Source organism: Pleurodeles waltl, chromosome 1_2, assembly GCF_031143425.1.
Source record: "Pleurodeles waltl isolate 20211129_DDA chromosome 1_2, aPleWal1.hap1.20221129, whole genome shotgun sequence".
Lineage (NCBI taxonomy): Eukaryota > Metazoa > Chordata > Amphibia > Caudata > Salamandridae > Pleurodeles > Pleurodeles waltl.
In genome coordinates, this window is record NC_090437.1 from 479,320,267 (window position 1) to 479,335,548 (window position 15,282).

Here is a 15,282-nt window from a genome sequence, read left to right on the forward strand (position 1 = left end):
GAATAGGTAGTTTGCAGGTATGCAGATATTGCTGCAAGGTGTATTTTAATAGAAGAGAAGGCTAGCTTTGCTTTTTGTAAATGGAGCAAGTAATTTACTATATGTTTTGGAGTTGCGTCTAGTGGTTGTATCTGATTATGATGGCAGTACCAAACAAATCTTTTCCACTTACTTGCGTAGCAGTGTCTAGTGGATGGCCTTCTGGCCTGCTTTATGACTTCCATACACTCTTGGCTAAGTTGTAAGTGTCCGAATTCTAGGATTTCAGGAGCCAGATTGCTAGATTCAGCGATGCTGGGTCCGGGTGTCTGATCTGTTGGTTGTGTTGCGTTAACAGATCTGGTTTGTTGGGCAGTTTGATGTGTGGTACTACAGACAGATCTAGCAGTGTTGTGTACCAGGGTTGTCTTGCCCAAGTTGGTGCTATTAAAATGAGTTTGAGTTTGTTTTGACTCAATTTGTTTACTAGGTAAGGAAGGAGAGGGAGAGGAGGAAAAGCGTAAGCAAATATTCCTGACCAGTTCATCCATAGGGCATTGCCTTGGGATTGCTTGTGTGGGTATCTGGACGCGAAGTTTTGGCATTTTGCGTTCTCTTTTGTTGCAAATAAGTCTATTTGTGGTGTTCCCCAGAGTGTGAAGTAGGTGTTCAGAATCTGTGGGTGGATTTCCCATTCGTGGACTTGCTGGTGATCTCGAGAGAGATTGTCTGCCAGCTGATTCTGGATCCCCGGAATAAACTGTGCTATTAGACCAATTTGATGGTGGATTGCCCACTTCCATATTTTTTGAGCTAACAAGCTTAACTGCGTTGAATGTGTTCCTCCTTGTTTGTTTAGATAATACATCGTTGTCATGTTGTCTGTTTTGACAAGGATGTATTTGTGGGTTATGATTGGTTGGAAAGCTTTTAGTGCTTGAAAAACTGCTAATAATTCTAGATGATTTATATGCAGTTTTGTTTGATGTATGTTCCATTGTCCTCTTATGTTGTGTTGATTGAGATGTGCTCCCCACCCTGTCATGGAAGCATCTGTTGTTATTACGTACTGTGGCACTGGGTCTTGGAAAGGCCGCCCTATGTTTAAATTTATACTGTTCCACCATAGAAGCGAGAGGTAAGTTTGGCGGTCTAGCAACACCAGATCTAGAAGGTGACCCTGTGCTTGAGACCACTGTGAGGCTAGGCACTGTTGTAAGGGCCTCATGTGCAGTCTTGCGTTTGGGACAATGGCTATGCATGAGGACATCATGCCTAGGAGCTGTAGTATTGTTCTTGCTTGTATTGTTTAGTTTGGAGACATGTGTTGAATGACTCTGTTGAAATTGTGGATCCTTTGTGGAGTTGGCGTTGCTACTCCTTTTGTCGTGTCTATTATGGCTCCTAGATATTGCTGTACTTTGCTTGGCAGAATGTTTGATTTTGCAAAGTTGACGGTGAACCCTAGTTTGTAGAGGGTTTGTATGACTTGATTTGTGTGGTTTGAGCATTGTGTGAGCGAACTGGTTTTGATTAGCCAGTCGTCTAGATACGGGAACACATGTATTTGCTGCCTTCTGATGTGTGCAGCGACTACTGCTAGGCATTTTGTGAATACTCTTGGAGCGGTTGTTAAACCAAAAGGCAATACTTTGAATTGGTAATGTATTCCTTTGAATACAAACCTTAGATATTTCCTGTGTGATTGATGTATTGGTATATGGAAATATGCGTCCTTGAGGTCTAGGGTTGTCATGTAGTTGTGTTTTTTGAGCAATGGTAACACTTCTTGTAGTGTGACCATGTGAAAGTGGTCTGATTTGATGAATGTGTTTACTACTCTGAGGTCTAGAATTGGTCTCAGTGTTTCGTCCTTTTTTGGTATCAAGAAGTACAGTGAATAAACTCCTGTGTTTATTTGTGTGCTTGGTACTAATTCTATTGCATTTTTTTGCAGTAGTGCTTGAACTTCTATCTCTAGAAGCTGTGAATGGTATTTTGATAAATTTTGTGATTTTGGTGGTATGTCTGGAGGGAATTGCAGGAATTCTATGCAATAACCATGTTGGATAATTGCTAGGACCCATGTGTCTGTAGTTATTTTGTCCCATGCTTCGTAATATTGACGTATCCTCCCCCCCACTGGTGTTGTGTGGGAGGGGTGAGTGACGTGTGAGTCACTGCTTGTTGGTAGTGGTTTTGGGGCTTTGAAATCTTCCTCTATTCCTAGGGAATTGCCCCCCTCTATACTGGCCCCGAAAACCTCCCCTGTACTGTCCCTGGTAGGTGGGCGGTGCGGACTGTGAGGTGCTAGCTTGTGTGGCCTGACCCCGAAACCCTCCTCTAAAAGGTGTTTTGCGGAAGGTGTTATAAGATCCTCTGCTCTGCGGGGAGTAGAGTGCGCCCATGGCCTTGGCAGTGTCAGTGTCCTTCTTGAGCTTTTCTATGGCTGTGTCGACCTCCGGACCGAACAGAAGTTTTTCGTTTACTGGCATGTTAAGCACTGCCTGCTGAATTTCTGGCTTGAATCCAGACGTTCTGAGCCATGCGTGCCTACGGATGGTAACCGACGTATTAATGGTCCTTGCGGCCGTGTCTGCTGCATCCATGGAGGAGCGTATTTGATTGTTGGAAATGTTTTGACCCTCCTCAACAACCTGTTTTGCTCTTTTTTGCAGATCTTTTGGGAGATGTTCAATGAGATGCTGCATCTCATCCCAGTGGGCTCTGTCGTATCGCGCTAGCAGCGCTTGTGAATTTGCGATGCGCCACTGGTTTGCTGCTTGGACAGCAACCCTCTTCCCGGCTGCATCGAACTTCCTGCTTTCTTTATCTGGGGGAGGTGCATCCCCAGAAGTGTGTATATTTGCCCGTTTTCTGGCAGCCCCTACCACCACAGAATCTGGTGGCAACTGAGAGGTGATGAATACAGGGTCCGTAGGAGGCGCCTTATACTTTTTGTCCACCCTAGGCGTCACTGCCCTACTTTTAACTGGCTCCTTGAAAATGTCCTTTGCATGGCGTAGCATGCCTGGGAGCATCGGCAGGCTTTGGTAGGAGCTGTGGGTTGAAGAGAGGGTGTTAAATAAAAAATCATCCTCTACTTGTTCTGAGTGTAGTTCCACATTATGGAATAGTGCTGCTCTAGCCACCACTTGTGAGTAGGCTGTGCTGTCTTCCGGTGGTGATGGCCTAGTTGGGTATGTGTCTGGGCTGTTATCAGACACTGGTGCGTCGTACAAGTCCCACGCATCCTGATCTTGGTCATCGTGGCTCATGGCGGTGTGAGCTGGCGAATGTGACGGGGTGTAAGTTGGCGAAGCCTGAGTTACAGGTGGAGGCGAGGGAGGAGGTGTTACCTTTTGTGCTGTTTGTTGCTGAGGAGTAAACTGAAGCGTTCTCTTTCGTTTGACAGGTGGAAGGGTACTGATCTTCCCAGTCCCCTGCTGGATAAAGATACGCTTTTGCGTGTGATCCACGTCAGTGGATTGCAGTTCTTGTTCAAATCTATGTTTCTTCATTTGTGAAGACATAGAATGCTCTTCAGTATAGGAGCCTGAAACAGGGTCTGATGTCGCTTTTTTCGGCTCCGAAAACCCTGTTGATTGTTTTTTCGGCTCCGAGGTAACCTTCCTCTTTTTCTGTGCCGAAAATTCTTGGCCTCTATGGTCTTCGGCGCCACTGTCTCGGCGTCGATCCGTGTCGACACCGAACTCTCGGTGTCGATGCTTCTGTTTAGCACTCTCTCGGTCCCGAGGAGGCTGCGTGCCGGTGTCTCGACCGAAGTCGGACGATCTCGACACTGAATGGGCCTTTTTCGGTGCCGATTGTTGGTCACCGAGAATTTGGGTGGAGCCATGGCCGGTTGGCAGTGGCGTCCCCTGGGCCTTCTTTCCTTTTTTAAGTTCTGATCTCGACGTCTTACTCACAGTTTTTGTAGAGTCTAGCTCGTCGGAGTCTGAATCCTGGATGGAAAAGGATTCCTCCTGTTCCTCTTCTGTCTCGAACTGTCGACGCTCCTTTGGCGTGGACGCCATCTGCAGTCTCCTCGCTCGACGGTCGCGCAGAGTCTTTCGGGACCGGAACGCCCGACAGGCCTCACAGAATTCTTCGCTGTGCTCGGGTGACAGGCACAGGTTACAGACCGAGTGTAGGTCCGTATAAGGATATTTGTTGTGGCATTCGGGGCAGAATCGAAACGGGGTCCGTTCCATCGGCGTTGTTCTCCACGCGGTCGGGCCGACTAGGCCCCGACGGGGTGCCGAAATCTACCCCGAAGGGCACCGAAGCGCTTCGATGTTCAACGCGTCGTCGTATGTGTCTATCTCGACCCGGATCGCAACGATACCGTCGAAAATCTTCAGTTTTCAGCTATCTTTCCGTTCCGAAACCCGGAGCGACAGGAACACGTCCGAACCCGATGGCGGAAAGAAAACAATCGAAGATGGAGTCGACGCCCATGCGCAATGAGCACAGAAGGAGGAGTCACTCGGTCCCGTGACTCGAAAACACTTCTTCGAAGAAAAACAACTTGTAACACTCCGACCCAACACCAGATGGCGAGCTCATGCATACCATGTGTATCTACAGCGACAGATGCCATCGAACATAACATTTTCTTCTCTGTCAAGGAAGTTTCATTAATATTCATAAATACAGAACAGAATTGCAAGAGTATTGCTTTCTTAAGGCAAACAGAAAGTCATAGGGAATGCAGGCAAACAGAATACACCCTTATGGCAATAAGACATCTAAATTATGCATATATTCTGAATGTTGAAATAATTTTGAACCAACTCTGTAGTTCTGAACAAGAGGTAATAAACATCCAACAGGTTCTAGAATCCTGTGTGATCCCAACTATCCATTAATTTAAATAAAGGAAGGACAATAATAATAATTATTTTTTTTAAGTTCGCTATAGCGCTCTGAATGTATGAAAACCACAACAAAGGGAATGCAAAGACTTTTAAACATTACACATCATAACTCCCAATCTCCACTTTCTCCCCTCATGGAGACGTGAGGAGACTCTTGGAGGAGATGATGAAAATAAAAAACAATTCCGACAGCATGGTTTTAACAGTAAAAAATGCATGAATTTCAATATTTGTGAGCTTTAACTAAACTTCGGCAAGACTGAAACCTTCTAGATAAAACTTACGGATATTTTGTTAACACTGCTAAACAGATTAGGAAAGTTTGCTTTTTCAAGATATTCATCCATCCTGCTGAATATCTAAGGGCATATCTGAAGAGAACATGCAGCCAAGCATTTTAGTTTTGGAAATATAAAGAAGTAAATATATAAAATATCTATGCAAAGATATCTATAGATAAACAAAAATATCTATACAGAAACTTCGATAGTCCTAGACCACAAATACATCTATACACAGAGGTGTGTGCAAGCAGTCATCATGCACAGCTATCGAAATCTAATAAGAAAATGGTATGCTGGACTGAAAGTGGAGAATTTGTTCTTGAAAAAACCCAGTCACGTTCAACTGGGAAACGGCATCCAAGCTGCTTAAAGTACAAGTTACTTACCTTCGGTAATGAAATATCTGGTAGAGACATATTCTAGTTCCAGATTCCTTACCTTAGAATTTCCCCCAGGGCGTCAGACTGGATCTGGAGATTTTTCATCGAGCAATACCCTTGCGCGTCGGTCGACTCCGCTGGCGTCGTAGTCGCCTTGATGACGTCGGGAGTAGTATATAGACGCCGTCTTCGAGCAGTGAAGTCAGTTTCTTTCAACGACTTTCCACGCCAAAGAGCAGAGCTGCTAGGAACACTGAGTTTGGTGTGCCGGAGCTAAGGACCTGAAAGGGGAATCCCTGTCCCTAGAAATCAGTTCGCAAGCGGGGAGGATGGGTGGTTGGTAAAGAATCTGCAACTAGAATATGGTGGTCATTCTGACCCTGGCGGTCTTTGACCGCCAGGGCGGAGGACCGCGGGAGCACCGCCGACAGGCCGGCGGTGCTCCAATGGGGATTCCGACCGCGGCGGTAAAGCCGCGGTCGGACCGGCACCACTGGCGGGGTCCCGCCAGTGTACCGCGGCCCCATTGAATCCTCCGCGGCGGCGCAGCTTGCTGCACCGCCGCGGGGATTCCGACCCCCCCTACCGCCATCCAGATCCCGGCGGTCGGACCGCCGAGATCCGGATGGCGGTAGGGGGGGTCGCGGGGCCCCTGGGGGCCCCTGCAGTGCCCATGCCACTGGCATGGGCATTGCAGGGGCCCCCGTAAGAGGGCCCCTACAAGTATTTCACTGTCTGCTGCGCAGACAGTGAAATACGCGACGGGTGCAACTGCACCCGTCGCACAGCTTCCACTCCGCCGGCTCGATTCCGAGCCGGCTTCCTCGTGGAAGCCTCTTTCCCGCTGGGCTGGCTGGCGGTCTGAAGGCGACCGCCCGCCAGCCCAGCGGGAAAGTCAGAATTACCGCCGCGGTCTTTCGACCGCGGAACGGTAACCTGACGGCGGGACTTTGGCGGGCGGCCTCCGCCGCCCGCCAAGGTCAGAATGAGGGCCTATGTCTCTACCAGATATTTCGTTACCGAAGGTAAGTAACTTGTTCATCTGATAGAGACTTCTAGTTGCAGATTCCTTACCTTACAATAGATACCCAAGCAATGCCATCCTCGGTGGTGGGCTGCGAACCAAGTTCATACTAGGAAGTCCTGCAGGACCGAATTACCAAAGTAGCCATCCCAATGGATCTGACTGTCCAGGCAGTAATGTTTAGCAAAGGTGTGCAGGGACGCCCACGTAGCCCCCTGGCAGATATCCAGGACAGGAACTCCACGTTCTAACGCAATAGAAGCAGCAGTTGCTCTGGTGGAATGAACACACATGCCCTCAGGGGGTTGCTTCTTGGCCAAAGCGAAGCACATTTTGATGCAAAGAAGCACCCATCGAGAGATGGTATGCTTTTGCACCGCCTTCCCTTTTTTCGCACCCACATACCCAACAAAGAGTTGATCGCCCACCCGGAAATCCTTAGTACGATTAAGAAAAAACACCAAAGCTCTTTTTGGGTCCCGACTGTGGAGTCTCTCCTCCTTATGGGAAGGACGTGGGGGGGCATAGAAAGTAGGCATGGTGATGGACTGGCCATCATGAAAAGGCATAACCACCTTAGGAAGGAAGGAAGCCTTAGTGTGCAACACCACTTTGTCAGGGTGCACAGACAAGTATGGAGGTTTAGAGAGAAGGGCTTGAAGCTCACTCACCCTGCGACCGGAGGTGATAGCAACAAGAAAGACAGTTTTGAAGGTGAGGACCCGCAATGGATAATTATGCATCAGCTCAAAGGGAGTACACATCAAATAAGTAAGGACAAGATTGAGGTCCCACTGAGGCATTATAAATGGAGTGGGAAGAAATAAAAGGGCGAGTCCTTTTAGGAATCCACTCACAATAGGAGATTTAAAAAGTGAGGGCTGATCAGGTAACCTAAGGAAGGGTGAAATGGCAGATAAATACCCTTTAAGGGTGCCCAAAGCAGAGCCCTGCTGGACCATAGAAAGAATGAACAGAAGAACCTTAGATAGAGGGGAAGAGAGGGTATCAACAGATTTGTTGGTACACCATTTCACAAATTTATTCTAACGACATGCATATACAGTTTTGGCTGAGGAACCCTGGCTGGCAAGATAACATCGGAGACTTCGGGTGGAAGATCAAAAGTCGTCAGCTGTCGCCGCTCAATCTCCACGCATGAAGGCGGAGGTTGGACAGGTTCGGGTGAAGAACCGTTCCCTGTTGCTGCGACAGAAGATCCGCCAAAGAGGCAGCCTGAGTGGAGGATCGATGGACATGCTCAATAGCTCTGGATACCAGACTCTCCGTGCTCAGTCTGGAACCACCAAGATGACTTGGGCCCAGTCATTCCTGATCTTCTTGAGAACTCTGGGCATAAGTGGTATAGGTGGAAAGGCGTAAAGGAGACAGGAGTTCCACTCGAGACCAAAAGCGTCTCCGAGTGAGTGCCGCCTTGGAAACTCCAACGCGCAAAATAGCTAACATTGCGCGTTCTTTGTGGAGGCGAACGGATCTAACCAAGGCTCTCCCCACTGCTGAAAGAGACCTTGCGCCACCTCCGGATGGAGACGCTATTTGTGATTGGCTGTGCATCGACGGCTGAGTTCATCCACTCTGGCGTTGAGGAAACCCGCCAGATGTTGAACAATCAGGGTAATGTCCTGATGCTCCAGCCATGTCCAGAGGTGTAGTGCCTCCTGAATAAGGGTCCAGGACCCTACTCCGCCCTCTTTGTTGCAGTACCACATGCCTGTAGTATAGTCTGTGAACACCTGCACTACTTTCCCTTTGAGAGAGGGAGGAAATGCTTTCAACGCAAGCCTGATCGCCCGGAGCTCCAGAAGATAGATATGGAACCCAGACCCCGCGGGAGACCAGAGGCCTCTGATCTCCGCCTCTCCCATGTGGCTGCCCAACCCAGAAGTGACGCATCTGTCACTATAGAGAGATCTGATTGGGGAAGGGAGAGGGATCTGCCGTGAACCCAGTGCAGATTCGAAAGCCACCACTGCAGGTCTTTCGCAGTCTCCCCCGTGATCTGGACCATGTAAGAGAGATTCCCCTGATTCTGCGCCCACTGGAACTTCAGGTCCCACTGAAGAGCTTGCATATGCCATCTGGCATGTGTTACTAGCAGGAGGCCATGAGGCCCAGCAGCCTCAGAGTCAGTCGCACCGAAACCCAAGACAGGGGCTGAAAGATCAGAATCATAGCCTGAATGTCTTGGACTCGCTTTTCGGGAGGATAAGCCCGAAACTGCACTGTGTCCAGAACAGCTCCAATGAAGGGGAGTGTATGAGAGGGAGTCAGGTGTGACTTTGGTACGTTTATAGTGAACCACAGTGTGTGCAGGAGATTTGCCGTAGTTTGAAGGTGGGAGACGACTTTCTGGGGCGAGTCCCCTTCAGCAGCCAGTTGTTGAGGTAGGGGAAGACTGACACCCCTAACCTGCGCAGATGAGCTGCAACCACCGCCATCACTTTCATGAACACCGAGGGGTGCTGGTAAGGCCGAAGGGGAGCACGGTAAACTGAAAGTGCTCATGACCTACCACAAATCGTAGGTAATGTCTGTGGGCAGGCAGGATGGGGATGGGGATGTGGAAATAAGCATCCTGCAAGTCAAACGCTACCATCCAGTCTCCTGGGTCTAAGGGAGACAGAACCTGATCCAGGGTGAGCATTTTTAATTTCTCCTTCTTGAGGAAGTAGTTCAGGTCCCGGAGGCCTAGCATAGGACGTAAGCACTTGTCCTTTTTCGGCACCAGAATGTAGCGGGAATAAAAACCACTACCTACGGGGATGTTTTCTATAGCTCCCCTAGCCAAGAAAACTGCGACTTTCTGGTGGAGAAGTGCCAGATGATCCTCTGGAAGGTGACTGAAGGATGGAGGCATAACTGGTGGAGCAGATGCGAAAGGTAGGGAGTAGCCCTTTCAAACGATCTGAAAAACCCACCTGTTCTTAGTGATGGATTCCCAGTGGGGCAGGTGATGGCGAATCCTGCCGCCAACTGGATGGGAGTGAGGGGACAGACTAGGAGGGTTTGGTGGCTGCAGCGAGGGCAGAGGTGGACTGGACAAACCTATGGTTCCCTGTACCACGCCCATGTGGGATTCTACGTCCCCAGCCACGCAGAGGCTGGACAGCATGGGTGGAATGATGGATGGGTGGGGGACGCAACAGGGAGCCCCTACTATGGCCAAGAAAGGGGCGAAAAGTGGACTGCAGGGGTGAGGGGCAGAGGAAAGACCAAGGGACCAAGCCTTAGCTCGGGAATCCTTGAATCGCTCCAAGGCCGAGTCCGCTTTGTCTCCAAAGAGATGGGAGCCATCAACTGGCATGTCCATTGGTGACTGTTGGACATCCCCAGAAAAAACAAAAGTGCGCAACCAGGCGTGGCGTCTCAAGGCCACCGTCGTAGCAACCGATCTGCCTAGAGAGTCAGTCGTGTCCAGCCCAACACGGATTATGAATTTTGCTGCATCTCTCCCATCGTTCACAGCTTCGGAGATGATAGCACGGGCCTCCTCCAGTATCTGCTGCAGGACTTGCGCAACCGTATCCCACAAAGAGTGGGTATAGCGGCACAAAAGGCATGCAGTGTTCACAGACCGCAGCTCGAGACTGGAGGAAAAAAACAGCTTCTTACCAAACTGCTCCAGCCTTTTTGATTCCCTGTCCGGGGGTGAGTAGGAGAATGCGCCTGAAGAAGAGGAAGCTTGGATGACATGACTCTCAGGCGTGGGGTGTTGGGACAGGAATTTAGGGTCTTTCAGAGCAGACCAATGGCGGTGTGCGATAGTCCTATTCATAGGAGCCACTGTGTTGGGTTTGGATCAAGTACCCAAAAGGACATCAGTGAGGGCTTCATTGAATGGCAAAAGGGGTTCGGATGTGGAAGCCCCTGGCTGAAGCATCTCCGTCAGGAGTTTGGACCTGACCTCTACAAAGGAAGCTCAAGGCCAAGGACCTCAGCTGCCCTACTGACCACCATACCATAAGTTGCTCCCTCCACCGTGGCCTTCGTAGGAGGAGACAGCATGCCAGTGTCTGGAGAAGTATCCAGACCATTGGCATTGCCCAATTCCTGAGCCCAGACCAAAGATGGGTCAACCTGGTAATCCAAAGGGTCCTGAGACCCCTCCAATCCTTCTCCGAATGTGCACCTGTAGGAAAATGCCTCTCTAGGCATGGTTACCCCCTAACGTTTTGCCTTTTGTTGATGCTAGTTACGATTCAAAGTCTACTGGGACCCTGCTAACCAGGCCCCAGCACCAGTGTTCTTTCCCTAAACTGTACCTTTGTCTTCACAATTGGCACAGCCCTGGCACACAGATAAGTCCCTTGTAACTGGTACCCCTGATACCAAGAGCCCTGTGACCAGGGAAAGTTTCTAAGGGCTGCAGCATGTATTATGCCACCCTGGGGACCCCCTCAGTCAGTCAGCACATGCACACTGCTTCACAGCTTGTGTACGCTGGTGGGGAGAAAATTACTAAGTCGACATGGCACTCCCCTCAGGGTGCCATGCCCATATCCCACTTCCTGTGGCATAGGTAAGTCACCCCTCTAGCAGGCCTTACAGCCCTAAGGCAGGGTGCACTATACCACAGGTGAGGGCATAGTTGCATAAGTACTATGCATCTACAGTGTCTAAGCCAAACCTTAGACATTGTAAGTGCAGGGTAGCCATAAAGAGTATATGGTCTGGGAGTCTGTCAAATACGAACTCCACAGTTCCATAATGGCTACACTGAAATCTGGGAAGTTTGGTAACAAACTTCTCAGCACAATAAATCCACACTGATGCCAGTGTGGGATTTATTGAAAAATGCACACAGAGGGCATCTTAGAGATGCCCCCTGAATACCAATCTGACTACTAGTGTTAGGCTGACCAGTTCGTGCCAGCCTGCCACAAACCAGACGAGTTGCTGGCCACATATGCCTTCAGCAAACATCCAGATTCCTGGACGCTCTATCAGATGGGACATGTGGTAGAGCCTCAGTATCATCGGAGCCTAAAGCAGCCTGTACCACACCACCAAACTACAGTGAGTAGGATGTCACCCTGGGCTGGTCGGTGCCTATGCGATATAGCCTGATTAACAGGAGCCCCTGTATCAGGCTGAGCCCAAGCCCCCAGCAAAACATCATGTAGTGCTTCACTGTAAGGAAGCACGGGCTCAGCTCCCATTCGTCCTTGATGGAGAACATCAATGAGAGCTCTGGAGGACAATTCCACAGAATAAGTGTCAAATCGAAAATCACAGCCACTCTTCTCAGCAACTCAGCAAGAGAGGAACTTGCCTCCGTAGCAAGGCCAGGGGGTGAGAGTAGGCCTGAGGCCGGGGAAGAATCCAAACCGCTAGCCCTAGCTATGTCAGCTATCCAGCTGACCTCTATAAGTGACTGCTCCACCAGTCAAAAGTGTGGTATATCCACTGCCTCTTCACTATGTCCCACCTGATTCCTCTGAATTTGGAGGGCGATCAGGGACAACTGACATCACTGGGGCCATTGTGAAGGCGAATCCTCAATGTCGATGTCAACTACAGACGGGCAAAGGGATGTGGGGTCGATCGGCGCTGCCAGTGGAGCCGCCAGATTCAGCTGATCGGTTTCCAGAGCCAAAGGTTTGAACCCCAAAGGGCTGTGTACCAGCGCCGTAACGGCTTCGTCAACTGAAGCCAAAGGCCTAACTGAAGCCGAGGGCGAGCACACCAGCGTGGACACAGTCAAGACCTCTTGCACCATTGTCCTTGGGGTCCACAGGTGCACCAGGAGAAGGTGATTTCCCAAAAACAGCGTGAGTGGAACTGTAGAATTCACGCTTCTGGGTCATAGTCACCCCGGCCCTAGGAAAGGAAGGGAAATGCGGGGCTCCTCCTCTGAGGAATGGTGAGAGGCTGAATGCGGGGAAGTCAGTATTTTTTTGCAACTTCAACCGCTTACGTCTGGACTTACCTCTTGATATCGATGGGGAAGGACGTTGCCAAGAACGACTCCTTGACCGGGCCCTCGATCAGACTTCGGCACAAGAAGGAGACCGTGACTGACATGAAGACTGGGACAGCGCCGACATCCCCGCTGCTAGAAGCTTCATACAGCACTCCTGGGGGGGAATTCGACTCTACACTACACACAGAGTAGGGGTCCATAGCCGACAATTGTCATCCACAAGAGCCACAAGGGTTAAAGCCTGAAGACATAGACGGTAAAAGCACACAGTTTGGTCAATTAAACGTCAAAGTAGGCTGAAAACAGCCTAACCAACCATTAACGGACCCGCATTGCAAGCACAGAAAAGAAGGAAATGACGGCGCGTCAGAGACGGGGTTATATGGACTCTGCTGACATCACATCTGGTGGACGATGTTGATACGGAGTCACACAACGCTCTCTACCAATGTGCAGACATACTATGGGAAAACTGTTTCCAGATTTAGGTTCACGACTGGGGAAGATTTTAAAGTAAGGAATCTGTGGCTAGATGTCTGTATCAGATTCAAATATTAGCCAGTGCAAAGGTTGTTAATATTGGCCTTAGCATTTCCCATAGTTGTTGGCTCCGAGCATTCCACAAATGATCATTTTGAAGACCAGAGCAGATACTTAAAGTGCAGATACAAAGGCAGCATGAAACTGTCCCAAGGTTGCTAAGTATGTTTGATGTTTAGTAGCGACTGTGCAACAATGTTCAATACAGCATTCCTCTTGAGGGTTAAAACAAGTGTAAAGTGCACTGGAACAAAGAATTATCCCTGGCATGTGTCAAATGTTCAGTAGCAGCTGTCTAATAAGAACAGTTTTAAGGACAGAGTTCTGTAGCAAGGATGGTGTTTGCAGATCCCAGTTTTGCTTCAGCCATCTGGAGGAATTTAATTGTTCCGTTTATCACACCCACCAGGCCCAATTCAGAGCCACTAGGACGACTTTGGCCCAGTTGGTACTAATCTGGTTCTGAGAACACTAGGATGGAGTGGCATAGGATGGAAGGCGTACAGCTGACTAGTGTTCCGTTCCCATAGGACTGTGCCACCTAGCGAGTGGTCTTGCAGAAACTCCCATGCATGTGCAAGACTTATGACACGTTGCACTTTCTGTGAAAAGTTCTAGCTAAGGCCCCTTCTCTGAACTGAGCACAACACTGGTGCCAACTGCCCTTGAAAGGCAATAGGTAGTATCTAGGCCAGCAAGAATCACCTATTAACTAATGTCGTGTCCATCATGAATTGCCTGAGCAAGAGAGGCCTTCTGGTCTTCCAAGACCACTGTCAAGACGTCACTTGCCATGTCACTTGTGGTATGTGTGTAGTAACCAAATAAACAAACCGAAACAAACAGCTTTGACCAATTTCAATGCCAGGCAAGCAGGTGAAAACAGGCCTTTTCCAACCACCACAGTCCTCTTGAATTCCTTATCCAAAGGAATCAAAGGGAATGCATTGGGGTTGACCTTACTTGTTGAAGCCTGATACACCAAGCTCTCTGAAATAGGGTGTGCATTAAGAAAAACAGAATCGTTAGAAGCTGTTCAGTGACACATGGACTTCTGCTATTCACTAATGCATAGGAACAGTTCTTTGACCTTTTGTCCATCAAGAGGAGGGGCTCATATGTGCTTTCTATAGGCAAATGATGCACTCTCTTCTGTTGGTGGTCCAAGTGGTGAACCACCCTTGTTTCTGGGGAGGTATCAGGCCAACCGACTTCTTGTAAGTCCATGTAAAAGTTGCCATCTGTATAGGGAGGAGGGAGAAAACTATTCAGGATGATATTCTAAATAGCAGGAAGGAAAATTAAAAAACACTATTGATTTGATCACACAGTGGCCCTGACGACCTTCCCTACATTGTTAAATTGAGGAATATGTAAAAACTTGTAGGGGTAATCCTTGTACCAAAATGCCCAAAACTAATATAGAAGCCCATGAAGGAGTTAAGTTTTTTTTCCAACCTGTATACCTTGTTCATTATAAATTTAGTTACTAGTTATTTAGGGTAGCAATTCAAAAAGAATGTTTTAAAATTGTTTTTTCGTTCTAGCATTTGCTCAAGTCCAATGTATTTGTAAATGTAATTTGTTTGTTGCAAATTTACAGTCCATTTCTATTTTTTAGTTTTAAACGATCCAAACCATGCATTCAACCTTAAAATGAAAACTCAAATAGTTAACTAAAAGAAATCTTACTTAACAACGTGAAGGGCTGCACTTGAAGGTCTGCTGTCTCGGAGCCATGATATAAAAGACCTTGTTCTCTCAGATATCAGTGTGTCCAACTCCGGAAGCTGCATCTGTTTGTAAGAAATAATTTACGAAAAATAATTACTTGACAAATATATTTAATAATGTTGAATACAAGCACACTTCCATTTAGTTAGAAACGAAAATATTGAGAAACTGTAAACTTACAGTAATACAAAAACAATAGCAGAAACCACAAAAAATTGACAGTAAATAAAGTACACTATACAACAAGCTTGGAAGCTGGGAAGTGAGCTCAAAACATGAGTACACTTTGATGCATTCAAGATTTAAAACGGATAATACAAATTGATGGTAGAAACAAACTTCTATGGTTTCATACCTACACAACACATCCACTACAACGAGGCACCACTACAATAGATCACAGAAACAGATTTACCACTACAAAGAGGTAAGTTACAATACATTACATTTAAGATGCAGGATTTAAAGTACCCAAGGAGGTGTGGCGCACAGGGTTTGAGGTTTTTACAGTTCAGGG

At 48.2% G+C, this 15,282-nt stretch overlaps 1 protein-coding gene across 4 annotated transcripts in view; it reads right to left on the reverse strand.

Moving 5' to 3' along the window:
• The window catches only part of SEC24B (SEC24 homolog B, COPII coat complex component), a 667,989-nt gene that overhangs the window by 24,037 nt on the left and 628,670 nt on the right, over positions 1 to 15,282 (reverse strand). For all 4 annotated transcript variants that reach the window (XM_069241169.1, XM_069241160.1, XM_069241150.1 and 1 more), the window contains exon 23: positions 14,724 to 14,827. In XM_069241169.1, coding sequence (XP_069097270.1) covers positions 14,724 to 14,827 — 104 coding nt within the window. The remainder of the gene's footprint in view (positions 1 to 14,723; positions 14,828 to 15,282) is intronic.